The 27,981-nt window shown below is 39.6% G+C and overlaps 1 protein-coding gene across 1 annotated transcript; it reads left to right on the top strand.

Moving 5' to 3' along the window:
• Positions 20–27,932, top strand: UGCG (UDP-glucose ceramide glucosyltransferase). The gene is made up of 9 exons (XM_021380722.1): positions 20–279; positions 16,243–16,384; positions 19,577–19,679; positions 20,599–20,700; positions 21,070–21,182; positions 22,889–23,067; positions 23,481–23,567; positions 23,949–24,138; positions 25,493–27,932. The coding sequence occupies exons 1-9, from the start codon at positions 182–184 to the stop codon at positions 25,661–25,663; spliced, it is 1,185 nt and encodes a 394-aa protein (XP_021236397.1). The 5' UTR covers positions 20–181; the 3' UTR covers positions 25,664–27,932.

Below are 27,981 nucleotides of genomic sequence, written 5' to 3'. Positions count from 1 at the left end.
CGCCTGGCAGAAAGGCGGGGGCAGGCAGGGCCGCGCCGCGCCGCGCTCCGTAGTGTGTGGAGCGGCGGGACCGAGAGCGGCAGCCGCGCGCGTCGCCGGGCCGAGGAGACGCCTCTCTCCGTTCCTTCCTCCGCTCGTCCTTCCTCTCCCCTCACGGCTCCGCAGCCGCCGCGCCTCGAGGATGGCGGTGCTGGCGCTGGCCCTGGAGGGGCTCGCCATCTTCGGGCTGATCCTCTTCGTCGTGCTCTGGCTCATGCACTTCATGTCCATCATCTACACGTAAGCGCGTGGCCGTAGGGCTCGGGGCTCCGTGGGCGCCGCGGTGCACCTGCGGGATGCGGCTGTGCTGGGAGGGCCGGGGCGTGCGGCGCTGCGGGAGGCGGCGCTCCGCTCTGCGTTGCCGCGGTGCTGCCGGCGCGGCGCGAAGCAGCTCGGCTAACGCGGCGCTGTGCGGAACGGGGACCGCAGCGTGCTTCTCCTTTTGGCAGGTAGCTTGGTAAAGGGATGATTTAATAAACCGTGGTAATACTAGTAAGAAAACGGCGCGTGTGTACGTCCGGGGCTGCCTTAGGCACCGGCTGCCGGAGCGCTGTACCTTGCGCTGAGGGGTGTTTGCTCTCCAATGGCGGACACACAAAGCAGGTTTCGGTGTGCTCCCGCAGAGGGGCTGTCCGAGGGTACGTGGGACAGCACTGGGGACGTGCTCCTTTCTCTGTTAGGCCTTGGTTGTACTTTCTCGTAAGTAGGAGGCCACTGTTGTGCTGCCATAGGTGTTAGAAAGTACCTGTATTTCTGTTTGTGCTCGTTTGTCTTCCTTTCTTGCTGTTCCACGTATGTGATAGGTACCTGTGAGAAGAGCCTGCCCTTGTTGAAGGCAAAGCTCCCCTTGCGTTCACACGTGCTAGATTTACCTCTACTATCCATGGTTGTGATTGTTTTGCTCTCTTTTTTTCTCATGAAAAATCCCTTGAAAGGTCTGAACATTTTTCCACATTGTGGTTGGGTTGCATCTAGGTCTTACCTGTACTCAGGTGACTAAATTCTTGTAAGCTAGCGTATAGGTTGTGCTGGGCGTGAATAGCAGCATTTCAGTACCAGTGTGCTTGCAGGGGTGCCCTGGGAAGAGGCTGTGAGATACGGTAGGTGCAGCTGGCTCTGGGCAGCTCTGAAGCAAACAGCCCCTCGTGTGCTAGAACTTCAGCTTCCCCGGTAAGTGCATGTGGTGGTGCTGCTGCTCATAAATATTTAAGAAAGAGTGGTGGCGGCTACGAGGGACAGGAGGCCCAAATGGTGACATGGGAGAAGACATGCGAGAGGATAAACAGCAGGAGAGAGGTGAGAGAGCAAACAGAGGGGCCATAGGGAAGGAGGTGTTACTGGCAGCTCATGCTGTACAGCCCAGGTACAGAGCAGAGGGTGTGGAGCAGTTCAGGGACACCTCTGGACGAACTGAGGGTGTGCCATGGGGAGCTGTGGCCGGCCCTAGTTGGGTGCGGGCACCCTGAGCCTGTGCAATTCAAAGGGTTTGCTGCCTGTGTGTGAGTCACACCGGAGCAGGTGCACCTGCCGGAGGAGCAGTTAAAAAGCTCCAAGGATGAGTAAGGCGTGGCGGAAAACCATTATGCACTGACCTCCCACATCACCTCACTGAATGGGTTGGCGGGGACTGAGAGTAAGATGCAGGGAAATGAGGAGTTTGGGGATGAAGGATCTTTGCCTGAAGCTGAGTGTGGGGAAGGGAAGCAAAAGGTGCTACCCTGCAGGTTTGGTTGCATTGTGCCTTTCCTCAATATCCAAATCAGTGATTTTCTGTTAACTGACAATAATTTAAAGTAAGTAAAATTGCCTTAGTGGGGACTGTTTTGCCTCATCCAACAGTTACTGGAAAAGGCAGGCAGCTGCCAGGCCTGGTGTAGCCTAGAACTACCGTAAATGAAGTGGTTGTGAAACATGAACGGAGCTGCTGGTTTTGTTACTGGGCATTTGTGGTGTGCCTGTGGTTTGCTTATATGACAGCAGTGTGATAACAAGGTGGAAACTTGCCAGCAGGACAGGTGATCAGTAAGAAAGGAAGCAGGCTCACTACAGTTTGTGACACCCCTAGAGAAGAATGTGCCTCCAGCAGGGTTCCCAAGACTAGCTCAGGAGATACGGAGATGGGAGCTGACCATCTCTGCCCATGAAATGGGTCAGTAACGTGGCTTTTTTTTTTGATGTTCAGTGCAGAAGGGTGGCCCTTGGTCGGGGCTGAGCAGCAGTAAGTGACCAAGCTGCAAGCCGTGCCGTGTTGCCCATGCTGTGGTGGAGAAGCTGCCCCAGTTATTGGATAGGTATAGAGAAACAGGACTGCTGCTCCCCAGAGTCTGACCACTGAGCTGTCCTTTACTTGCGGTGTAATTAGAGAAGTGCTGGACGCCTACAGCAGGCATCCCAGGGAGGTATCTTTGCAGTGCCTGTGGTAGTGCTGGGACACTGGAGCTGCTAGGATGGATACAGCTGCTGGTATATGTTTACAAGGGAAGGATCCCAAAAAGTGATCACGGTTGGTGCTGTGATCTGAGAGTGCTGGTGGTTAGACACAGTTACTCATGCCCCTCTGTTTTGTCTTGGATGTTTGTACAGCATGCTGCGCCCTTCCCTAGGCTGCTGAGGTGTGAAGGGCCTCTGACATGTGGAAACTCCTTTTGAACTCCGTGAAAGGATGCAACGTGGTAGTAGATTTCTATCATGTTTACCACATACTGGAAACTACTTCAAATGTGCCAGCTACAGACAGCAAAGAAGAAAGATGAAAGTAATTAGTCCTCCCATTTTTCACTTTGTGTGATAATGTGGGTTTGATGTTTCTGCAAGTGATTGGGGTAAGGACTGTTCTCAGCCCAGACTTCATCTAGCAGCACTTAACTGGTGGCTTGCAGGAACTGAACGGTGCTGTTGAAATAAAACAATGTTAAAACATTTTCACAGAGCTTCTGTGGCCTACGTACTCCTCATCCTGTGGTTCTCTTCTGGAATTTTAGGTATTTGATTTGAAATCAATAATAGTGAGAACATACGTGAATTAGGTTGATAAATAGTATTATATGTGTTCAAGAAAGTAAACTTCTCTTGTTTTGAAGTGCTGTCAGCAATTGGCAAGATTAAAGCCGTAAGAGCATTTCAGTTGTGTTTGTTTGTATTATAATTGCTTTAAAAAGATGTAGATTTTGGATATCTAAGGTTGAGAAATGCCAATTGAGGAACAGTGTTTGCTGTCCACTTTCCTGTATAGCATTTGCAAAAGCTTAATCTGGTTCTTGACACCTTTCTCCCCTACCACATTTTCCCACAATGAATGTTTTTGGTTCATGAAAAATGCAGTGGGTTTTGTGGATTTCACTTTCCTTCAAAATAAACAGGTGGGTTAAGCAAGGAAATTCAGATAGACATTCTGCTAAGTCAAAGGGCACTCCATAAATTGTCTGAAGTACATGATTTGAAACCAGTATAAGTTTGTTGCTCTCTGTGTAATACTGAGTCAGCGAAGTAAGAGAAATTAACATAGGCCCAATGGCATCTTTTTATTGCTACTAGTTATGTACGCAAACTGCTCTTTACCTTTACTCTGTGTAATAAGGCAGTGGTATCTGACCTGTTTGTGTTGCTTTCCTTTATACCCTACGCAAGTCCCTGAGCAAGGACCCTCGCGTGCATGTAACTGCTTGAGTTGAAGTTGAACATTGACTGTTCCAGCAGGAGTGTAGTGTTGGATGTTACTGGATATACTAATTCTCAAACCATTTGAAGTTGTGTGGTTGTATGGACAGATAAAATGGACTTTCAGAACAAAAATAAAATGGAAGGCAGTGTGAATGATGTGCAAATAAGGAAGGGATTTACAGTCTTGTCTGCGATGTTACTGAGGAGACTTAGGAGTAAGTTGCGATATTTTAACGTTCTGTTAAACTAAACTAATGTTAAACTAATGACTCCTAAATAACTTCTACTCTGAAGATGTGCACAGAATGGAACAGATGCCTTCTTAAATCAGAGGAAAAAAGTAAACAACTAAAGCTGCTTTCTCAGGGCTAATGGCACTCTAACACATTGTGTTCCTGAATAACTGACTTTCAAATTCTGTGGCAGTGGGTTTGCTGCTTTAACAGCATTTGAAAATAGATAGTTTTGGTTTAATAATGATAGGTGTTTTCTGAACATCGTATGTCCCTTCCTAAAACAAAGCTGGCAAATAAAGCTCACAGAAGCTAGAAAAAGCCTTACTTAAGTGTAATCTGATATGGTTCCCTACTATGTCTTCTGACTTTAGTCTAAAAATGAAGGAAAGGTTATGTTTTATACTTCTCTGAAAACTCAGTTTGACTATTCCAGCTCATATCCCATGTATGTAGCAAATACATTCTAGGACTGAGGACAGAGGAGTGGATGTCTTAAGTTTAGGAAGTTGCATTCTGCATGCAATCTCTGAACTGCATTGAACTTTGCCAACGTCAGAGATATCCTAATAAATGCTTGGTGAGTTTCTTGAAGTGCATGCAACTTCCTGCTATATTTTCCTGGTTCACAAAATGAGACTGGTGGAGTCATTTTCCAGTTTTGAGTCTCCATTGTTCTTGTACCTGTTGCCAGTAACAATTCTAATTACAGAACTTTTTTTTAAGGGAACCATAGCCAGTTGGTACTGATGTTGTTCATTGTCCTGGTTCCCCAGGTGTAAGTGGGAAAGGTAGTGTCATACCATGAAATTGATGACTATATTGCTATTTTTAGCTTTTTAAAATAATTTAAGTGTATGGGCATTAAACAGCAGTCAGTGAAAAATTAATTCTTTAATCGTGCTGCATTTAGATGTAATTAGAGACATTATGCCTTGTCTACTGAGCATAACCCAAGACTTTCAGAAACATACTGAAGTAAGAAAGCTCCTACCTGCAAGTGAAAAGATAAATAATAGCCTTAGTGTAATGTGTAAGCATGCAAGGATGAAATTCAGCTTGCAAAGATTCAGAAAACTCAAGTTTACTGAAGAACTTCTGCAACTTTTAGAACTTTATAAAACATGTCTTCTAAACAAACCCCATCACCACCAAAGAGCTCTGTTTGACACCTGCTTTTTGAGTTGTTTTGATCTTTGCTTGATAATACATTACTGTATAGTAGTTGTCGCCTTCCCTTCTTAAGAAAACATTTTTCTTTTTGTCCCTGTTTTACTGTCTCGGTGTGTTCTGTTAGTCCCTCCCTTGCTGCCTGGTCCATGACTTGTGTCCAGTCTTAAACCCTACTCTTTTCTGATATCTCTGCTAGTCTTTGATCTTGTCCTTCTGGCTTTTTTTGCTTGTTGCTGTGGCTGTTTCTTCATTTGGGCTATCCTGTTTTTGCACTGCCAGTTTCTGGCAATAGACTGACCAAAGTATCTGTTAAGAGCTGTAGTTACTCACTTAGCCGTCTGAGGCATATGTTTGCTTTGGTTTGTGGAAGTGCTTCAGAGGCAGCTACCAGGGAGGCAGTCTTTGTGCTATCAAGTATTCTGGGGCATCAATGAGCTAACATTTAGATGAACTTTCATGGAGATGATTTAAATACCAGTTTCTGAAGTTAGAGGTGTCTTACCCTCTTGCTGATAATCAAATTGAAGCAGAAAACTGAGAAATGTGGTTGCACTGGAGCTTCTCCAGGAAATGACTGAAAGACTTCTAGCTCATGCAGAATGCGCTGTCTGTTCTTGGGTTTGTTTCTTCATTCCTCAGTTGAATCTCTACTAAACTTGTACCATTTAGGCTGAAATTTTCCATGCAGGTGAACAGTTTTTCCAGTTGTATTGCTGAAGACAAACTTGATGTAAAATGTTAAATTAAACATTAGGTTGTCATCTGTAATCTCATCTTTGTGGAACAGGGAATAGAGCAAGCTCGGGACCTCTGTTAGGAATCTTGTATTTTTGACTGCAAACTGGCATGCTGGAAAGGAATGAAAAGTTACCTGAGGCTTTCTTTGAACTTGGTAACACTCCTGTCTTTCTGTTCTCTCAGCACCACCATCTCCCCTATCTCTGCATTCATGATGGACCCTACTTTATGCTGATTCCTTCAGGTACTGGCTGCAAGTACCACATCCTTATAAACTGCTGGGTTGTTTTTACTCAGTGGGTGAATGACAGCATTGTGGCAGAGAGAAATTGGAGGGATAGAAAGGCAAAGGTAGCAAGTCAAGTATGATTATGAGGGAGGAATAGGAGAATCAAATAGTTTGGGCTCACACAAATGTTTAACAACTTGGAGGCAGAGTTGAGGGTCAGTTTTTTGGCACAGAGTAGGAAGCTAGTGTTTTAGGCTGGAAATGCCATTTGAAGGTGATGTTCCAACCCTCTGCTCAAAGCAGGGCTAACTTAGTGCTGATGGCTCTCTGCTCAGTGGATGGTTAGAGGAAACATGAGATTGTTCTTCTGATAAACCATGGAAACGACTAAAGGTCTTCAGAGCTGAGATGTGAAAAGTCATCTGGGGCAATAGTGTTTGACATCATTAATGACCTGAATGATGGGAAATAACGTCTGATTTGTTGAAGATACAGAACTGGGAGGAGCAGCTGCCATCCAGATGGACCTGGACAGTCTGGAGGAGTGGGCTGACAGGAACCTCACGAAGCTCAGTCAAGGAAAATGGCAAGGGATAGCTCCATACATCTGTGCTGACTGGGGACTGGCCATCTGGAAAGCAGCTTTGCAGAAAAACAGCTGGAGGTGCGGGTGGACAGCAAATTGACCCTGAGCAGTGAGGTACCTGTGGTATCAAAGAAGGCCAACAGCATTCTGGGCTGCGTTTCTGAGTGGTTAAGGGACCTGATCCTTCCCCTCTACTCAGTATCACTGAGACTATGTGTGGTGTGCAACATACAGTTTTGGGCTACCTGGTATGAGGCATGGTTGAGCAAGTCTGGCTGAAAGCCAGAAGGATGGTGGCAAGGCTGTGTAGAATCTGATGTGCAAGAAGAGGCTGAGAGAGCTGGGACTGTTCAACCTGGAGTAATCTCAGGGGGAAGCTTATCATTACATGTAAATACCTGACCTGGTTGGAGAGAGTAAAGAAGGGACTGGATTCTCCTTGGCAGTACCCAGTGATAAGATGAGAAGCAGTATGTGCAAATTCAAGTACTTCAGTTGAAATAAAAGCCTTTCTTGGTGAGGATGGCTTACCTGTGGAAGAGGCTTTCTGGAGAAGATGTAAAGGCTGCATTCTTGAAGACAGTAGAGCCATGCTTGGATACGGACCCTGCTTTAAGCTAGAGGGTTGTCAAGAAATACCTTCCAACCTCAGTTGTTCTGTAGTTCTGTGAATGACAGCCTGTAGTACTACCTAGTTGCTGGCTGAGATAGGAGATAGTGTGGAGGATGTAAGTTGCTCATTTTAAACAACTTGAAATTTACATGGCACTGTAGTCACAAGACTTAATTTTAGGTAATCTTTAAGGGAAGATAGATCTGAAAAAGTTAGGAGTTAATTTTTGATTTATGCATACTAAGACTGTGTTTGAGTGAGTTTTTGTGTTATAAGATTAACAGTGAGGGAAAGCAAAACAGCACAAAACCAGAAATCTTGAGTGGTAGTAATGTAGGAGAAAAACATTAATGCTGGAGCCAATGAGAAAGCTGGATTTCGTTTTGTTTTTGCTTTTTTGTTGTTGTTGTGAGCCATGAGGATAAGATACAGATGGCAAACTTTGAGGGGAGAGTGTGATATTGCAGGCTCTTAACATGAGTGATTTAGTAGAGGCCAAGAAACCAAAGCCCAGATTAAGAACTATTTAGGATAGCTCTAAAGGAGAAGAATTGAGGATACCATTCACAGGTTAGACACATTCACTTGAGAGAGAGATTGGGAGATGGTGCACTGAACGTGAGAAATAGGCTGTTAGAACAAACAATGTCTGCCTGGTGAATACTTTATGTGGAAGACTACAAGATTTGGAGTATGTAAGACATAAGACTGCACTGAAGGATGCTGTTCTTGAAGTAAAATACTGCTATAAACTTCTGGTTACTCCAGGTGGGTGGAGATGTTAAGGTAGAGAGTGGTAGAGAGTGCTACATGACTTTAGGAATGAATCTGTGGACTTTGTAAGAACTTCTGTGTGGTATGCTAAGTATGTGACTAGTTTTACAGTTTTACTAGAGCACTCTTTAGTCTTCATATAATCCCTCCCTGGGAATTGCTGTAGTAAAAATAGCCAAATTCACTGGGATTTTAATGTCTTTTAATTGAAAGAGGTTCTTTTGTTTTGATATACCTAACTGATCTTGCATTTTACAAAAGACTATGGCTTAAAAATGATTATTTTGTGTTTTATAGTAGATAAAAACCTTTAATTCTTGCTAGGTGAATAGTTTGCATTTTCTTAAATGTGTCACTTATAATAGTTGATAAAGGTCTAGACTAGTTTATACCTTCTCATATTTGGCCTGGAGTAATTCATACCTTGAGTCAAATTGTAGTTGTAGCACACGTAAAATGAGTTTTACACTATCTTCTGGGCAGGTAGGATAAAATGCGTTTACAATTGTAGACAGAGATAACCAAAGTGAAGTATTGTACTATGTGAAAGGCTTAAACTGCCTTGGAAGTACTGCCTGTAACTTGTTGCTTTGAAGTTGTTGTATATCTTGAAGCAGTCTGACAACTGCATACGTGATTCCAGTGGCCTGATCTTATTAAAACAGCCAGATAATTAACAACTCATCTATGTTGCCAGTTTATATTGGTAGTTGCTTTGGCCCCTGTTCTAGACCAATGATCATTCCCCTCTTCAGAAGTTCCTCTTTGAAAAACAAAGTCTGTTTTGTTGGTTAGTTTTTTCTAACCCCTTGTTTAGGTTTGCCTCGGCTTTGTCAGCACTATAATCCACAGAGAGGGACCCGTTTAAATGAATATAAACATTAATTCTTATGGTGGTTGTGAGTATCCTTTTAGTGCTTGTTCTGAGATACTCAGGTTCAGTGTGTCTGTATAGTAATGAGTTCTGAGGTGATCGTTGCTATGGTTTAATAATGGTAGCATGCTATGCTTTACTTTAAAGCAGAAGAAATATTTCTCTGACTACATGTACACCTTGCTTGACATAAAACATCCAAGATGCTGAGACAATGTACAGAGCTGTTAGATGAGATGTCCCAAGCACTTTCTGCTGGAGTACTTTGTTTTTAAGCCTAAAACAGCATACATTTTTCTTGCATGCTTTGCTAGAATAAGGCTGTGGGTGAAGTAGAAAGCTTTCAGGCTCTATCTTCATGAGAGTATGCATTGTGAACTGTCAAATGTTAATAGCAGCAGCAGCATCTTGAAAGTGAGGAATTCACCCTGTCTCCATCCTCACAGCTATGGGGAATCAGACTGGATTTTCAGGCTGCCAGAGTCTTTTCCTGCCCTTTTTTTTTTTTTTTTTACCTGCCTGACTCCATGGAAAAAGGTGGTTGAAACTCTGAGGGGCTGTATACCTGCCAACCTTCTGAAATACTAGTGAAGTTTTTCAAAATTCATACTTCCTTTTAAACAGTTTTAAAGGTGAGGTGAAATGCGGATGTTCCATAAAACAGTATGCTTGAAATGCGCTCATGTAGATTGTGTACTAGTGAGGGAAGATAAATGCTTCTGTGGGGAGTCTCTGTCCCCAGAGTTGTCTGTATTTTTGCAGTTTTCAATTTATTATTTTTGTGGAGAAGAGAGATGAAATTTACCAAGGTAGCTTTGCTGTTTTCTATCCGCTGGAAAGAAAGAAAACTTTTCAGAAAACTTTAACATTGTGCTGAATATGGAAGTTACTCTAGTATTTTCTTTGGGAGATTTTTATAGTTGCTTTAATCTGCTTGCAATTGCTTCCTGATGTTCTTTATTGGAAATTCTTCAAGGTCTCATAAGACACTTTTCAGAGAGAGCAGTGACACTACCTTGCTGACAGTACTCTGGTCCAGACAAGGTGTGTAGCTTTTTCCCTATCTCATCTGCTAAAACAAAGGAAAAATGATTGGCGTGATATTTTTTTTTGTTCATGTCATTTTTGAGAGTCATCAATGCTTTTTTTTTACTCACTGTTAACTGTTTTAGAACCTTTTAGGGAAAAGGAGCTACGAAAGATTGTGTGACAGGGGGTCTGTTTGCACAGTGGGAGCAATAAGGAGCAACTTGGGTCTGTAGGAAGCACATCATCTAATAATTAGTAAATGTTGTTTTAATTTAAACTTGTGCCTTATGAAATGAATAGTCATGAGTTATTTTCTCCCTACAGAATTGCAAAGTAAGTCAGAAAAACAAACTGAATAATCTTACAGTACAGATCTTCCAAAGCTTTGTATTAAAAGATTACATCCTTAGCTTTGAGGGATTTGATTCTGTTGTAAAAACTGACTGCTGTGGTTGGTTTATCAGGCCCAGAGTTGTTGCCATACACTGGAGGTGCTCTCAGAAATAAAACACAAATCAGATTGCATGCAGTTTTGAAATTGCATAACAGTTGTTGCAAGGAGTCTGCATCAAAAAGCAGTTCTATTTCTACGTTTCACTGGCTCTTAATTTGCTGCTCAAAGGGATAACCTAAATCCCCTCCTACCCCTGCACCTTTCTAAACATTTGTGCCTTTCTAATCTGCCTTCAGGGAGCATGTGGCTACATGGTGACTCAGACTCAGATTTTCTGTGGGATAGTTCTGTTTGATCAGCAGGCTGATCCAACTTATCTCATGGCCCTGACTGCTTTATTACCACCAGTAGGCTGAGGGGTGTGGGAAAGCAGAAACAGGGCAGGAATTGCTGTTCTGATGGCAGTCTGCAAGGGAAAGCTCCGTGTTCATTTCAGTGCTTACAATGTGCCAGTAACAGCTGTGATGTGGACACTGCGCTGTGTTTTTGTTAAGCACATGTCAGTGTACATGAACCGACCACCTTGGATTTGGGCTGTGAAAGGATTCCCATTACTCTAGGTTTAACTGCAGTCTATTGTACAGGAGTTGAGTCTATTTGTTTCCCTTTTATCTTGTGGATATGGGGGTAAGAAGGGGAATGGGAGAAGAATTTCTAGATTTTGAGAAAGGGGGTGTTTGCTAGAGGTTTGAAGTTGTTATCTGAAGTGTTTGCTCATATTTCTGTCTAAAAGATAAGGCATTTTCTGCTTCATCTTTTTTTCAAACGTGGAGTTTAAAATCAAACAAAGCCAGCAACACAAAGTCCGCCTCTGAAAAGACTCATTGTGGATTGCCTCTGCTGAATGTGATGTGACTTTCGTGAAAATGTGCTCAGCTGTTCCAAACGTGCTTCTTAAAACATTTCTTCTGTGTTTGAAGGTTTAAAGTTAAACGTCTCAAATTGCACTAAGATTTTTTTCTTCTGCCTTGCACAGTTGTATTTATATTTACTAACTGAACTACTGCTTCCCACAACTGGAAGTGCAGATTAATGTTTGTTTTCTGAGAATACTTACCTTCTGAAAAAATTGTCACAGCCCAGGTTCTATCTCAATCCATTTTTTCTTAAGATTTTTACTTCTGCTTTTTTTTGTGTATGGAAATTGTTTGACTCTTGTTTTAAGTATTCAGATTCATTCCCCTTCAGTGCACCTCCCTGTCATGATTTCAGCGTGCTGTATTCTAAGGGCCTTTACCCTTTCATCTGTGGGCTATGTGTAGCACAGGAAGAAATTTGTGTAGAATGTCGTTGGAATGTATTTGATTTGCCTTTTACCCGCAGCTGGTATGTGAATATATGAGGGAGCACTAACCAACTGCAGCATGACCTCATCCTTGTGCACACTTGTGGAGGAAGTGGCTGTGCTCCCAGTGCTGCTCTGTGCTGGCACGGGTCCTCCTCTGACCTGTGGTGAGTGTGCTCGTGCTGCTCTCCCATGGGCAGCTCAGCTCTCTGGAAGCCCACTGAAGCCAGAGGAAGAAAGGAGAGAAGGAGGAACTCATACTCTGATCTCGGCAGACTCCTTTCTGAACGCTCTGGAGCTTATTGCATCCTTCCTGAAGAGGCTCCAACATTAATTTGGCAGTCTGTCTTTTTTCCTCCCACTTCAGAATTAGTTTTCTGTTTAAGTGAGTCAAAACAGCTTACAGCAGGATTGTATGGGCATCTGTACTGACACAGTGTCTTGTTTTCTGGTGTTGACAGAAGCAAGGAGGTTAAGGAGCACCAAGGGATCTCTGCTGTTAATGATGCTGCAGGATCCTCTTGCCCAACCTTTCAGCAAGTATGCTTGCTGAGTGAAATTGACAAAATGCTGGCGTTTCAAGTGAAATAACATTGTGGTGGTTTAAGTGTCTTGATTGGGTCACTGTGGAATCAGACAAATGGCAGCTCCACTGCAAAAAGTACAGCACATCCCAGAAATGGAGGAAGAAAGGAGTGCCTCTCAGTAGCAGCCTATGCTTGAAATGATTCAGCTGTATTATGAAACCGTACTAGGTGAAAAAGGTCATAAAAAGATTCAGGTGTTCAGTTCTGGCTTAAAGAGTAATTCTGGGCACTTGCTAGGAGACCTGTGGCTGATCTGTTTTGCAGTTTTCAAATCCATCTGAAATCGAAGAGGTCCCTAAAAGGAGTAGTGTAGCAGGCCTCTAAGTACACAGTAGAATGCTGTGTTCCTAAGTCAGTATAAAACAGTGTAGTAAGTACTTGATAATGCATTATTCAAGTTTCGTTACTTAGTGTTTAGTTAATGTTTAGTTACACTGCAACATCATCTCATCGGTCTCTGTGCTCCCACACCTAAGGATTCTTTTCCTCCTGCTGATGTAGACCCACACTGTGGCAGAGGCTGTTCACGCAGACCCTTCACCCACCTTCACTGGCAGGCAAAATGTGCCCCGTGGCTCCCAAGCCAGAAGTTGTCTTGTATCAATGACGAGGATAAATGGAATTTGACTATTAGTTGTAAATAAACTTACAATTCTGCATGCTCTATATTTTTGAAATAGAGTTATGCTTTGGTTACTGAATTGTAAAATGGTTACACACGTACAAATTTGCTGCTGTAAGGTGCTGGAACTTGTTCGTTATTAGTGTGGAAATGTCTGTGTACACTAAGATTAACATGGTTGGATTTCAGTATTAAAATATTAGCCTTCATAAGTGCTGCTAACCTTTCTGTGAATTTAAGAGTAACCTGCACTACTTTCTCTGGACTTCTTTGATCTTTCTTTCAATGGTATTTATTGCACTGATTGGAATGTTATACATTTTCATCTGTGCATAAAGATACCTGCTTCTGGAGATGTTTTAATGTAAGGCATTTATAAAAAGTAATGAAAATATGATGATCTCACCTTCTTTCCCTTTTTGCTGCCAAAAGAAGCAGGACCATCTACCTCCTCATTTCTCCTCTTTCAAGCAAGGATAAGTTATTCTGTAGCAGATCCTGAGCTCCACTAATCCCTGTGAGATGATTCAGTTGACCAAGAAGAAAACTGACTGGCGGACATGTGTGAAAAGTCAAAATTACAGATAAAAGTCTCTTTCCAAAGTAATGAGCTGCTAGGGCATCTCAACTGCCTGTGCAACTACAGCCTCCAAGGGATGTCTTCAGTCCTTTCCAGGTCTTGCTAATGCTGCCTTGTAATATCCAAGTATCTGTTGCAAACTTGTGATGAAGAACAATGTTCTTACACTTATTAAGATAATTATTTAAGTAAAGTAGCTGCTGAGGAAAGTTTAAAACGAGTGAATAAAATGTTTTGTTTTTCAGCTACTTTTAATAACCATAGTGACCTGGCAGTCCACTTCAGCAAGGTTTTTCTATTTCCTAGAATACTAACCCCACTTGAATGGCAGGGGAGACAAGGTTTAGTAGGTTAACTTGATACAGATTACCAAGGATTTATCATGTAGTAACAAGGGGCAGTGGTAACTCAGTAGACTGAATTCTTGCCTTTCAAAGTGTTTATGCTTCTGAGAGAAGACTTCTAGATTGTAATTGCTTCTGAGGACTATCACAGTAAGTAAGTTTCTGCAGATTTTGCAGATACACCTTAGACAACATAGGATGGTTGAACAAGGCTCCATTATGCATCCTTCTGCTTTTCTTTCCCAACTTATTTCCAGCACCAGGCTGCTTAGATGGAATTTCAAAGCTTTGTCACCTAATGATTGCAGGCTGATACACTTAACACATGTCAGTGTGAAGATGCTCATAGATAACTTGGCTACTGTTCTTTCACATACAGGGCCTGCAGGTGCCTTTAAATAGCACTTTAAATAGTTGTTACTGTTTCCTTGCTGTAGTGGTGCTTTTTTGCAGCCTGCTACACTAGGCAGGGGTAAGGGAAGAAATAATCCATAAAGCGAGAATATCTGAACAGTCTGGGTTAAGTTCAGTGCAAAATAATACATAATACTACCTGCGTAATTTGAACTTTAAGGGGTTCATCATTTTTAATGGTCTTGCATGATCAGTGGTAACGAAAACCACTATGATCACAACACCCATCTGAGAGAACTGAACCACCATAAGTACAAGTTTAGATTCAAAAACATTGCTTCATCTACTATTTCATCTTACATTTATAATGTAGACCCTGCATGTTCTGTAGCATGTGACTTCATTTAGAATATATATGTTAAAAATATTAATGTTTAAATTTAGCCTAATATTCTGACTTCCCTGTTAAATGTTAGCACTGATATTGCAACTTATTTCTCACAATGGTTGCTCTGTTTCTCTGGTGATGATAGATTTTTCAGCTGTTACTCTTTTATTCATGCTCAGGTTACACCAATCTGCAAATAGCCCTTATCAGTGTAAAGTGATGTGGCTTACTGTTAAATTGTCTCTTGCTCCATGGAGTCTAACAGGGTGCAGCCTTACCTTAGTGTCATGATACATGGAGCTCCCAAGGTGACATCTTAAGATACCGTGCTAGAGTCAGTCTTACCATACTGAAGTGTACTTTTTCAGGATTCTCAGCTGTGGTACTGTATAGCTGAACAGATCCTGATAATGCTACGTGCCTCATTTGCAAGTTTTTGTAAGGCTTCCCTCACACCATGTGTAGGCTCTTCCTTATGTAATCCAATCACCTGCCTAATCCTATATGTCAGCATGGCTTGTAACAGAATGCCTAGCGAGATTCTGCAGTTTTATCACTTGCTGCTTGTTAGCTGTCACAGTCCTGCTGCAAATTTTCATTTTTTTTCCTTCTTACCTCTTTTCCATTCACTCATCCTTTCTTGTTCGTCAAGGATTTTCTCAGTATACAAACCTGACGTACAGTGCTACAGCCCATTTAAAAATGCTTATTTATTTGCATTATCTACCTTTTTTTTCCCCCGCTGTTCATAGTAGCATTATTGATTCTCCTTTAACACCCTTGTTTTCTGCTATGTTTATGTCCAAATTGGCAAGGAGGTCTTTGTGGTAGCTCTCTGAACTACTAAACAGCTTTTTAACTTTGGTCTGACTACTCCTTGTCCATTGTTCAGCAAGAGTATTTTAATTCACCTCTGCAGTGGCTTGGTTTTGATGACAGTACGAGAACATCATGTTTGTCCTTCTGTCTTATGATTATGGTGCTGTAATAGTGCTGTGCTTCTGGTATCCAGCTGCAAATCTCACTCAAAGGAGTGTGCTGGGGAAGCAGATGAAATTACATGTGTGAGGATGTCACTGTCCTCTTTCAACAAAACACTATAGGGAGCTACTGGAAGCTCTTCTCTTAGTGGAGTAACTAGAATAGCAGCTTGACTTCCTAAGGCACATTCTCAGTTGATCTTCAAACCTTCCTCAAATATGTTCAACTGCTGATTTTACCAATCCCTTTTGTTCCCTTTGTGCTTCCATCTTGCTTTAAGTTTTGTGTACCTTGATGTAGGAAAAATAATCTTACCTTTTTATTGTTTACAGGAAGTTGTTTTATGATTATCCTGCTATAATAATGATTTTTAACACTGTGTAAGGGGGCAGAAAAGCTTGTCCTATGTAGACTGAAGAAAGAGATACTTCTGTTGTTTAAAACTGATCATGTTTGGAATTTTATCTAAAATATTTAAGAAGTTGAATGAGATGGAATTGAATTTATCCTATCTAATGCCATGCGTTCTCTGACCTGCTGACTATCAGCAGGTCTAAGAACAGCTGTTGATCCTACAACCAAAACAAAACTTTTGATCACAATTTACAATTTTGTGTTTCTTAGTTTTGTCTGTATTTTAAATGGAGTTCTCTAGCATATTTTCTTTTATGTATAGTAGTATGTTATTTCTCCTTGCAGGCGCCTCCACCTAAATAAGAAAGCCACAGATAAACAGCCATATAGCAAGCTTCCTGGTGTTTCACTTTTAAAGCCGTTAAAAGGTGTGGATCCTAATCTGATCAACAACTTAGAAACCTTCTTTGAACTGGATTATCCCAAAGTATGTATACTATTTACAGTCTTTCCTCCTCTGCCTTTGAAAATCCTATCAGTGATTTGTGCTAGAACTACTCAACTTGATTGTGTAGCGAGTTGTTCTTCCTTCCACAGCAAATGCATGATTGCATGCTCTGTATGTTCCTGATGATATTTATTCCTCTTCAAAAAGCTGCTTATAAAGGAACATAACAATGACTTGGAGACAAAACGTACTCTAAGATTTGTTTAATCAGTACTCCAGTACTTTCTTGTTTATAGCAGTACAATCTTTAAAAGACCATTTCCTTTTGAGGAACCAAGCACCCTTCATTATTAGGTATTCTTCTGTCATAGGTTTTGTGAAAAAGAGCACTTAACTATAGCCTGAAACTTACTGGTGGTTCTTACTGACAGCCCCTGTAGCAGAGTTGCTCAATGATGAGATTGGCCAACCTATCAACAACCAGTGAAGTACTGTCTCCAAGCCACTTAATCATATCTGGAAAATAAATAGTTAAGAAAAGCTTATGTTTGCTCTTGAATGCTGTTTGACTTTGTAATATAAGTGGTAAGTAAGGTAAGTGATAAGTGTCAGATGTTGTCCTTGTGTTAAGGACCTTAAAGGGGAAACAATTGTTGCATCATTCACTTTGTGGTGTGTGGTACTGGGGGTGGAATACAGGCTACTCCTACTACACATACTTTGAGTTCAAACTCTTGATATAAAAACTTTTTTCCTCAATTCTTCTCAAAACTGCTTCTGACACTGCTGCTTCCTTTGTAAAAGGACAAAAGCACATGAGAACTCTACAGTGGGTTTTCACTGTGTATTCTATTTCGGAGTCCGGTAGGGTTTAAAAAACCAACCCAACCAAAGACCTTGGAATTTACTACAAATTGGATTGTTCTTCTCAAATAGTGTTTGAGGCCTCTCAAAACTTGAGACATGCAGGTTTGAATCCTTTGGACTCCCCAGAAAGTACAATAAACGTTAAGTGTAGCAAAAAAAGTTAAAGGCAACAAGATCTCAAGCTGTTTTGTAGCTATAATGACCATCTAAATATTTGACTACAAATACAACTGCATTCATTCTGTAGCAGAGTTTCATTCTGCTACATTCTGAAATTTTGTGAGAAATTTCACCATTTGTTATATCCAAATTAACCTGATTCTAAAATTTGTACAGATAAGTATGTTTATATTTCCTCTGCATTATTTATATATGTTGCATTTATTTAGTCCGTTATTGCATACAAAGGCTATTTACCATGAAATAGAATTTTTCTGTGGAATTTTTTTGTCTAAGCTTTCTGTTATTCCTCACTGAATTTTTTTCAGACTGAATATAGGGATGTTACTGCAACTGTGGATTGATGATTAATTTTATGAATTACTAGCGAAAATAATTGTTTCACTGGATCAGCAATAAAGCACTAATCTCTTCATTTGTTAATTTCCACTGTATTCGTGATGTCATGGTGACTTCTGTAATAGTTGAAAGATCTTTCTGCCTAATGAGAGAGATCTTTTTTTACTTCTGAAATTCCATTTTCTGTGCTAGTAAAAATGATTGTAATCAAATACTGCTCGCTCTTCAAGCGAATTGGCTTTGTGCTTACACTTAGAGGCATAGCTGCTTTTGTCTGGTAGTCTGTAGAGTTAGAGCATGTCCTACCAACTACAATGGAGAGGTTATTAAGTTCCTGCAGTATTCTGAGTCAATTTGTGCTTGCTGGGTTTTTGTGTCACAATGCCTTTTTCCCCCCTTGAAATAATCTATTTATTCAACTTATTTCCTTCAATACTGGATGGCATTACTTCTTCCTCATGAAGAGCATTAGAGGTGATCATCATTAAACTTATAGACAGACAGCTTTTGAAGTTCAGAATAACTTTTGCTTGTGTACTTCCTGGAAAATAAAGTTCTGCTAGATGTTACTACAGCGTGATGGAGAATGATGTAGCTGTTTTGCTCACTGACTGCACCTTTTTTTATTTATAATTCTGATATCAAATGGGATTAAACAAAATTGTTTCTAATGAGGCTGGATATCTGGCTTTTTACCTGTATGGATGACTTCTAGGAATCTTGTTGAGAAATTTACATTTTGTGAATTTTATTCTTAGAACTGGAGTGCTGTTGACTTGTAATACTTCACAATTTGATCAGGGAGAGGGGCAGGCTGTGTCAAGAAAGAAGTATTCAGGGAGTCCATTACTTACGAAGAGACAAATGCCTCCTTCAAAACTTGCAAAGCAGTCTCAAGACATCAAGTTGTGTGTGATTCTTAAAACACTGTTTTTCACCTGTTGTCTGTAGCTCATTTAATAGGTGTGTAAGTTGACTGCTGAAACAGCTACAGTTTTTTCCCTTAATTCTTGCTAGGTTTTCTAGCCTTTATTCTGTAGAGGAGGAAAATGTACATTATGATGTGTGTTCCTGACTATAGCTGTATTCAACGATGAAGTGTACATTTACTGGTCACAAAGGGCTGTCTTCCAGCTGTGTTCTGCATTATGCATCTACAAAATAAAGAAAAGGAAGATACAGTCTGGTGTGCAATAGTTTGTGTTAACATGGTCCGGAGTTCTGTTAAGGATATAAGAAGAACCTGGTTTGTGTCAGTTTCATTTGCAAGTCTCTTGCTTGTTTTACCATGCAAGTATTCAGAGTATTACAGACTCCGTTGGTGAAGATCAAATTCCAGCATAGTCCTGGCATGCTGTGCTTTGGAAGCTAATGTATTTTGACTGCAAGATGAAATCTATAATCCTAAAAGTGCTATGGATTATATTCTGCCATGCAGGTGAACACTTTCACAGCTTGTAGCACTGTTTCTTTAATACCTAATATACTGTAATTTCACAGATTATAAATCTGAATTTAAGACTCATATGTGAACAAAAATGGAAGTAGGAAGCAGAAACTTTAGCTCCTTTGTGCTGCAATTTCTTGTTTTGTGCCTAATAGAAATATTTCCAGTAACAGGAAAACGAACATTCCTTGCCACAATGGTTTGCTGGGATGTGGGGTTGGTTTCTTTTTTGCAAGTGCTTGCTGGTGCATTAGGTGTTATTTAGTTGTACAACAACCCCCTTTTATTTTTAATTCTGTGGCAGTGCTCTTCATTTTTTCAATTTGGTATGCTGTGAAGCTTGATTCCGTAGGCTATTCTGATATTAAGTGTGTACATCTTTTTTTTTTCCCCACTAGTATGAAGTACTACTCTGTGTACAAGATCACGATGATCCGGCTATTGATGTATGCAAAAAGCTCCTTGGCAAATACCCAAATGTTGATGCCAGACTGTTTATAGGTAAGCAGTGCATCTCCTGAGTGGGACTCTGACTTACAAAAAAATTTTTTAGGCTTTCAGCTCTTTAATAGTGTTCTGAAAGACATAGTTGTCTTGTTCTACCAGTGTGGGTTCTGTGGCTTAATCCTCTGTTTAAGCAGGGTTTAGAACTAAGTTTGTATTCATGACTTGTGACCTCATTTTAAAAGCAAACAAAAACGACAAACTCCAGGAGAAATCATTGTTCGACCTATGCATCCTCCGCCAGCTCTTTTTCTACTAAGTCTGGAATTCAGCAGTTTGAATCTTGTCTCTATACTGTACTAAATAGGCAGGAGGTGGCTTAGAGTTCTGACTGTATTTGAGCTTGAGTTGTTAATCTCTTTTAATTAACTTAGAGACTGTAAGCCTATTTCTTACTTCATGTTTATATTGAAGAAGGAAAGGGTATTAGGACTAGATGACATGAAATAAACAGAATCATATCTGTTAGGAGCAAAGAGTTGTATCACTGTATTTTGCTCCTCTTCTCCTTTTGCTGAGGTTGTTTTAGAGCATAATGATCATAATCAGGACTCTTAGGAAACAGCAGTAGGCAATATTTACTTTATAGAACAAATGAAAAAGTTTTGTAATTCTACTCTCCTTTCAGTTATTAACCTACCATTTTGAAGGAGCATTTGAATGATTTTTCTTTTTAATTCTCCACCTAACTGTAGTAAAAAATAAAATACAGAAATGAAGAAATGCATAAAATTTAAATCCTTTCCATAAAGGTGGACTTTTGGAGTTGAAAGGTAAACACTTACTGATTTTCCAGCTAGATTTTTTTCTAGACAGATTAAAAACATCTTCCAAAATAAAATAACAACAACAAAAACCACAGGAAAAAGCCTCCATGCATTTTAAGCATGATGCTCTCTCTCTTTTTTTTTTTCAGGTGGTAAGAAGGTTGGCATCAACCCCAAAATTAACAACTTAATGCCTGGATATGAAGTTGCCAAATATGATCTAATATGGATTTGTGATAGTGGAATTAGAGGTAGGTGTGTGTTGTGATGTGCTGATAGTTTTATTGCCCTTAGTCCATGTAGGTAAGCAGTTGTAGAAGATGATTTTAACTGAGAACAGAAATGGAAATGAAGTCTGGAGAAGTCTTCACAGAACAAAAATGTTCAACATCTAAGGGTGTCAATCCTGTTTTTGAAAACAGTATTCTTATTATATTTGTTGATCTTAAAGTAGTAATAATGATTAAAATCATTACTGACGCATTGTTGCCCCAGAGTGGTGGGCACAAAGCTATACGTGCTCTTGACAATAACATGGAATTCATAGCACTGTTATACAGTAGCTTTCTGCTAATGATGGAATTGCTCAAAGAACTGTCATTTTTTCATTTCTTGCTTAGTTACACCAGACACTCTGACAGATATGGCCAACCAAATGACTGAGAAAGTAGGCTTGGTCCATGGGCTTCCCTATGTTGCAGACAGACAGGGATTTGCTGCCACCCTGGAACAGGTCAGTGCATTGTGTAGATATGATGTATTTAATACATTGCTGACTAGAAGTTGTATAGTGCCTCTTGCATTTTTGAGTGAAGTGAAGTTTCATTTATTTTTAGCTGCAGTTACAGTTCAGACTGTCTAGGATAGCTTCTCAACATTTGGAAATTCTACCTCATTGCTCTAGACATCGGTTCAAATCTCTTTTTACCATGCAGACTGCAGGATGAAAATAGAGGATTTTATTTTAATAAATACTGGGACCTTAGTAATTAGTCAGAAAAGACTATGAATTCTGTTGACTTTTGAACAGGAAACAAAAATGACTGTGAACTAGAGAAAAGTCCTGCTCACAGTATCTTATTTCCAGAGATTGTAAGCAGAATCTCTGAGAATAGGACCTAACCAAGGTATTTATGCTATTTTCTCCAGTACTCTCAGCTTCCTAGTATTTTCAGCTGAGATGCACCCTGTGCAGGAAGTAGTCTTGTTTTCTTACATGAACTTTTCTGTTTTTCCTTGAATCTGTGTAAATCTCCAACATCTTATCTGTCTGTAGCAGGAAGTTCCATAGATCTATGCTGCAAGCACCACTATCTTGTTAACTCTGAACTTTGTTCTTCTGTAGGGCTATTTTATGTCTCCTAATGGTTGTTTAGAAAGAGAAGATGAGGAGTTGATTCCTGTCCACCATCTTTGTGTCACTTAATGTTATCTGTCCTATTGTTCCCTCTCTCCATTCTCAGCAAGTTCTTCTCAGTAGAATGAAGAGGTTGAGTTTTGTTTGTTCCTTGTCTCAAGGCAAATAATTTAATCATTTCTTTTTACTCTAAGCTGGCAGACATAAGGCATTTTGGTCCTGTTCTAATAGTCAAAGGCAGAAATGTGAGAGACAAAAGTGCAGAGAAATTCAGTAAAGTACCCTGAGTGAATTTTTTTTTTGGAACAGAAAGTCTGAGTTGATTTTCTTCTTAAAAGAGGAGAGCAAGAAGTAGTAACACACAACTGTTATTACTGCTGCTTGCTAAATAGCAATTGCTGCTTCTATGCTCTTGGAAGAACCTTTTGCTTCTAGTTCCAGTGTACCCCAAGGTCACCATGCCTTTTGTTGAATAAGCTGATGTATTAGTAAGACTGTCAATAGGAAGAATAGCACTAAGATGCTAGTGCTCAGCCTCAGCTATCTTTTTGTAGGAAAATGCTGGTTTCATGTTACTGGATCTTTTAAAAATACAGCTTTTTCAGTCTGAAGTGTCTTTGCTATTTCATCTTGCTGGTACAAAAATTCTGTGCTTCTGTACGGGTGTTTAGTAAGCTTCCATAAAGTTGTATGCAGTGATTTAGTTAAGAGGTAGAAGACAGTATGTCTGTTAGCTGTAAGTGAATAGTATTACTTGAGTGATTAGTAGTGTGTTTTAGTTTATGTACTTCCTGAGAACAACCTAAATTAGGAAGTTTATATCGAATAAAATATGGCTGTTCAATGTAAAAATTCAAACTGTGCATTAAATCCGTACGAGCAGAGTCCATGTCTATTAGGTTTCTCAGGTTTAGTGTTAAGTTAGACTTCTTGCTTTGGTGGTAAAGAACTTTCCAAATATACTATCATTATTGGCCATGTCTAGAATTCTTTTTCCTTCAGATACATACAGAGGAGAGAGTAGTCAGTAGAAAAGGCATAACTATATGTAGAGCTTTAAAAGCTTTATCTTGTTTCTGCAGGTTTATTTTGGAACTTCACATCCAAGGTCATATATTTCAGCCAATTTAACTGGCTTTAAGTGTGTAACAGGAATGTCATGCTTGATGAGGAAAGATGTCTTGGACCAAGCAGGGGGATTGATAGCTTTTGCACAGTATATTGCTGAAGATTATTTTATGGCCAAAGCTATAGCTGACAGGTAAGATCAGTGAAGCAAACCTTTGTTTGAAACAGTTTGTAACTGTTTCTACACATTTCATGCTATACGTGTAGCTAGTCAGGTCAACTTCATGTATGCACACCAAGAGTGTTTATGACATGTGCTTTGTTCTGTCAATTCTTGGAGAAATGTACTCAAGCCCACATCACTGTCAACTGCTTTAGAAGATAGTTTCAGACAACTTTAAGTATATTGTTGAAGAGATCTACTATCTTCCAAGCAAGAGATTTAAAAAATTAAGTATGTTTTTACTGTTTTTATACATTGTAACAATATGGCATATATTCTAAAGTAAATATCCAAGCTTATTAAAATTCTTAAAACGTTTGTTCTAGAGTTGTTCTTTGTATTTCTTATTTGCATGTTTTTCTTAATATATGTTTGTTTTTCAGGGGGTGGAAATTTGCAATGGCCACACAAGTTGCAATGCAGAACTCTGGTTCATATTCTATTTCTCAGTTTCAATCCAGAATGATAAGGTAAAATTTTAATTCTTGCTTCCTCTCCTTCCCATTCCTGTCACCTGCTTCCAATGTGGTTAACCTGAAAATGGAGTGAATACTTTTCTCAAACTAATTTGATGATAACGTCAGGAATGCTGTAGTTTCAGTGCATGGCTATAGGTGCTGACTTTCCAAGGAAGAAAAAGACTAAAAACCTGAAAAGAAAAACAACACAACAACAAAATTGGTTACATTTTAAGTGCTTTACGTAGTATTTTTGAAAGGGTGATTTTTTTTGCCATATTTAGTTTGGAGGTGTAAATTAAATGAGATTGACTGATGGCTCATCACCTGATGAGTTTGGGGAAGAAGTCATAAGAAATTACATGTAGTCTCAGCTGTTGTTTTTTTTTCTAGATGGGCCAAACTGCGAATTAATATGTTACCTGCCACAATAATCTGTGAGCCAATCTCAGAGTGCTTTGTTGCCAGTCTGGTTATTGGTTGGGCAGCTCATCATGTGTTCAGATGGGATATAATGGTGTTTTTTATGTGTCACTGCTTGGCGTGGTTTATATTTGACTACATTCAACTAAGAGGTGTTCAGGTATGTCACATTTCTTTTCAGAGATTATGAAAGCTGCTAGTGCTAACTACTTGAACAAACAGATAAATGCAGATAATTACAGTGGCGAAATACTTCTCTTGATATCATCAAGGATATGCTGGGTCAAATCCTGTTACCTCTGCCCATCTGCTAACTTCACTTAGAGTAGCATGAAAGGTGTGCTTGGCTGTGATCTTGTTTTCTTTGTGCACTACTTCTAACTAGCCTCTGAAAGCTGGCTTCTGTCTCCCTTTCACCTTTTTGCGTTTGTGTTTCTAGTCTGCTCTACTTAGGCATGTCCAGAAGTCTGAGCTTTTTCTAAAAAAAAAGTACAAGAACAGCAGCCCTAGGATTTTAGTTGTTTTTTTATCTTTAATTGTTCTTCTGTCTTTTGTATCTTGAAGCTTTTATGCACAGCTCATGTACACTTCATTTCTACTGTATTTTGACACCAGATGTATGAATGTAGTCTAATTTTAAAAATGAAACCTCCTTGTCACTGGAAGAAGTGAGTTTTCAGTAGAATTTTCAATATAGGAAGATAGCACAAATCAGAAAAACACTTGCTTTTCTGATGCTGTAGTTCTTCAGAGTACTCTGTCTACTGTGACCCTATTCCATCTAAATCTGGTCCACAGTTACTTGTGTGTACAAATTATCAACTAATTCTCATCACACTGAAAAATATTCTTTTTGTAGTTTTAAGGATTCCCAGAAGGAAAGGCTAGTTCCACTGATTAGGTAAAACACTGGTTTGACAGTCACTTCTCCGGTTACTGTAATTACTGCATGATATGTACATGGTACAGTGAAAGAGCTTTGTACCTGCTCTTCTTCTTCTGAAACATCTTCAGTTTGCAGCTCTGCACATAGCTTGTAATTCTCAAAGGAACAGTAAATTCAGAGGGGCTGTCTGTAAAGGTTTTTTTTCTAATCTCTTTTTTTCCTATGCAATAAACCAGAAGCTTGGCTTTTCCAATTTCACTCCCTTTAGAATGTGGTGCTGCTGTTCTGGGGTCTGTGGCATAAACCTAGTGCCTGCTTTGAACACAATTTTACAAAGCTTCAAAAGGAAATAAAGTGAAGTTGAAACTCTTCTTTCTCTTTTGCTCTGCAGACAAGTCAATTTTTGAACCCTCTGGGTCATTCTGCCGAGTATCTCATGTTTAACATGGGTAATCATGTCTTGAAGGAGAAAAACTTCTTGGCTTATAAAAATAGAATATGTTATTGATAATGTCAAACTGTATATTAAGTGTTAGAATAGATTTATCTGTAATACAAATGTTTTACATGACTTCAAAATTCCTTTGGAGTTGTTAGTATGTTTAAATATTTGTTTTTATATTCCTAGGGTGGTGCTTTATGTTTTTCTAAACTTGATTATGCAGTCGCTTGGTTCATCAGAGAATCCATGACAATTTATATTTTCCTATCTGCTTTGTGGGACCCCACTATTAGCTGGAGGACAGGACGCTACAGGTTACGTTGCGGAGGCACTGCAGAAGAAATCCTTGATGTATAGCCACAGCTTTGTAACTGTGACTGTCAAAAAGAGAAAGGGGGATCGAAAGTATTATAAATTGTTTATAAAAATACTTTTAAGAAAATCTACCTTCAGTAGTTTTATTACTTGTATGTTTTGGTATCTGTTCTTTAATTTATTTTTTGCATGGCACTTGCATCTGTGAAAATACATCTGTAGTCTTGGCCAAATGGCATTTTGCTCCTATGTACAAATAGAAATGGAGAGAATTGGTTCTGACACATATCTGCAGTAAACTTATTTTAAAAAAAAGAAAGTATCCTTCTGGATATGAACGGCTTCTTACTCCATGGTATGCTGGCCTAGCAAAGCGAGTGGTCACATAGCTAGTGTCCATCTGGACTGCACAAGGCTGTACCTAGTAAAATCGCAGAAGAAGTACATCTGATTTCTATCATATCCCACTAAACTGAGCTAGCAATAGGACCTTGGGAAAGAAGCTCTTAAATGCTTTATGCCTACCTCTTGTAGTTGCTGCGGAACAAAATGAATGGAAAGTGAAAACGCTTAGCAAAAACAAGCTAAAATAAAGCTGGAGTCCTGTGTTTATATGTATATATGAAGTACTTTAGTTGTGGCAATGAACCAAAAGTGGACTGAGTTTGATGGAATGAGGCGAAAGGAATTACTGGTCAGTCACGTATTGTGAGCATCTTTTGGCCAACTCTAATCTGGTTCGGTCTTGAACCTTGTTAAGCACTGTGCTGTAACTAGCCTAGCTGCTCCCCTGCATTGTTTCCATCCTTTTAAAGGGGTGTTTGGCTTTTTTTGTGTGTGAGTGCTTTGAGTGGGGCTGGTGGGGTGGGGGGTGTGTGTGTGGGACTCAGTAAAGGACAGAAGGGAGCAGAAGTACATTTCAGAAACATTTCACACAAGCTACTTTCTTAAAACAATGTATTAAGAATGTAATTTCATGATGCAGGTATTTAATATCTTTTTAAAATGAACATATGCATCCACAGTAGTCAAAATGAAGTATTCAATTGCAGTAAATATTGTGAATATACTAAAGGTCCGGGTGAGTTTGCTGTTACTAAAATTGTAATCTTAATTTAAACATCAAACTAAGTCTGCTCTTGGCTTTTTGCCTTCTCCTGTTAGTCTAGCCTTTAAATTGGACTTTTGTATTCCAGTGATATGACTAAAAGGACTAGATTATAATGCATGCCGTGTTTTCTGACCCTGTCCCTGTAGCTTGGTTTTCAACCTTATTGTAAGACTTTCCAATTTGTGGTGAACTGGACTTGTTTTCTTTGAACATTTTTAATTTAAAAAAAAAAGGCAAGCAAAAAAAAACAAACAAAAAACAGCAAAGCTAGAGAGGGATGTTGCATAAGCCTTTTGTTTTTATAATTGTATTTATGCTGCTTTATTTCAGATGGAATAGAATATTGTCACCATGAATGTGAGCTGCTAATTACAAGGCTAATGCCAACAAAGCAGCTTTAGAAGTTGAATTACGTGTAGCATATTAGCAATAATGATATGTATTTATAAAAATGGACACTTACCTTACTGAGCCAATCCCTTAACTGTCATATGCTACACACTAGTGTCGTGTATGTACGTGTTAAACATACTCTGGGCCAAAATGCTTCATCCACCTTAATGTTTCTTTTGCCTTATGATAACACGGAACTTTTTAATGGGCATTTCTGTATGAACAAAGGCTTTTGATTGTGTGCTTCGTTCTTTTCATGTGAATCAGGAAGAATTTTCTCCTGAGGAAAGCTGCACACGGAAAGCTAGTCTGGTTGTGACCCACGAAAACATTGTTTTTAAGAGTTTTTACATAGTTGAATTTTGCTGACAATATTTGTATCTTTGTTTCATGAAGTTTATTGCCATTCATTGCACTGCTGAAGTGAAGCGTAGCTTGCAACTTAGCTTTATGCTGATTTCTATGCAGGCAATGGAACAGAAAACCAAAAAAAAAAAAGGCTGAAAAGACTTCATTTACAAGATGTTAAGTGGGGATAATTGTTTAACGGGTGCTTTTGTATTAGCAGAACCATCTTTGGTCAAGAAAACTGAAGCTTCACTTAAGCAAATAGTTTTGTTTGGGGTATTGTCTGGTTGACTGAAATTGAAACCAACACTGTCAAATGTTGAAGATGATACAACAAAACTTTTAAAAATGGCTAATGTAAAGTTGTGTTGATCTACAGGTATGTAGAATATACCATGTTTATTTAAAGTCATTGTTTTTCTTTTATTTAAAAATAAATTTTGAATATAATGTTTGCAATACAGTTCTCTGCCTTTTATTTAAAGTGTTTGATTTGAAGTGTTTTTGG

The sequence above is a fragment of the Numida meleagris genome, chromosome Z (assembly GCF_002078875.1).
Source record: "Numida meleagris isolate 19003 breed g44 Domestic line chromosome Z, NumMel1.0, whole genome shotgun sequence".
In the NCBI taxonomy this organism is placed as follows: Eukaryota; Metazoa; Chordata; class Aves; order Galliformes; family Numididae; genus Numida; species Numida meleagris.
The sequence above is the reverse complement of the archived record's forward strand: the minus strand, read 5'-3'. Positions and strand labels throughout refer to the sequence as shown.

What these genes read in the sequence shown, in the direction of transcription:
- UGCG (XM_021380722.1), top strand. Translation starts at nt 182, where the DNA reads ATGGCGGTGCTGGCGCTGGCCCTGGAGGGGCTCGCCATCTTCGGGCTG. An exon ending in TGATGCCAGACTGTTTATAG is followed by an intron (nt 19,680 to 20,598) that starts GTAAGCAGTGCA and finishes TTTTTTTTTCAG; the next exon opens with GTGGTAAGAAGGTTGGCATC. An exon ending in TTCAACTAAGAGGTGTTCAG is followed by an intron (nt 24,139 to 25,492) that starts GTATGTCACATT and finishes TTATATTCCTAG; the next exon opens with GGTGGTGCTTTATGTTTTTC.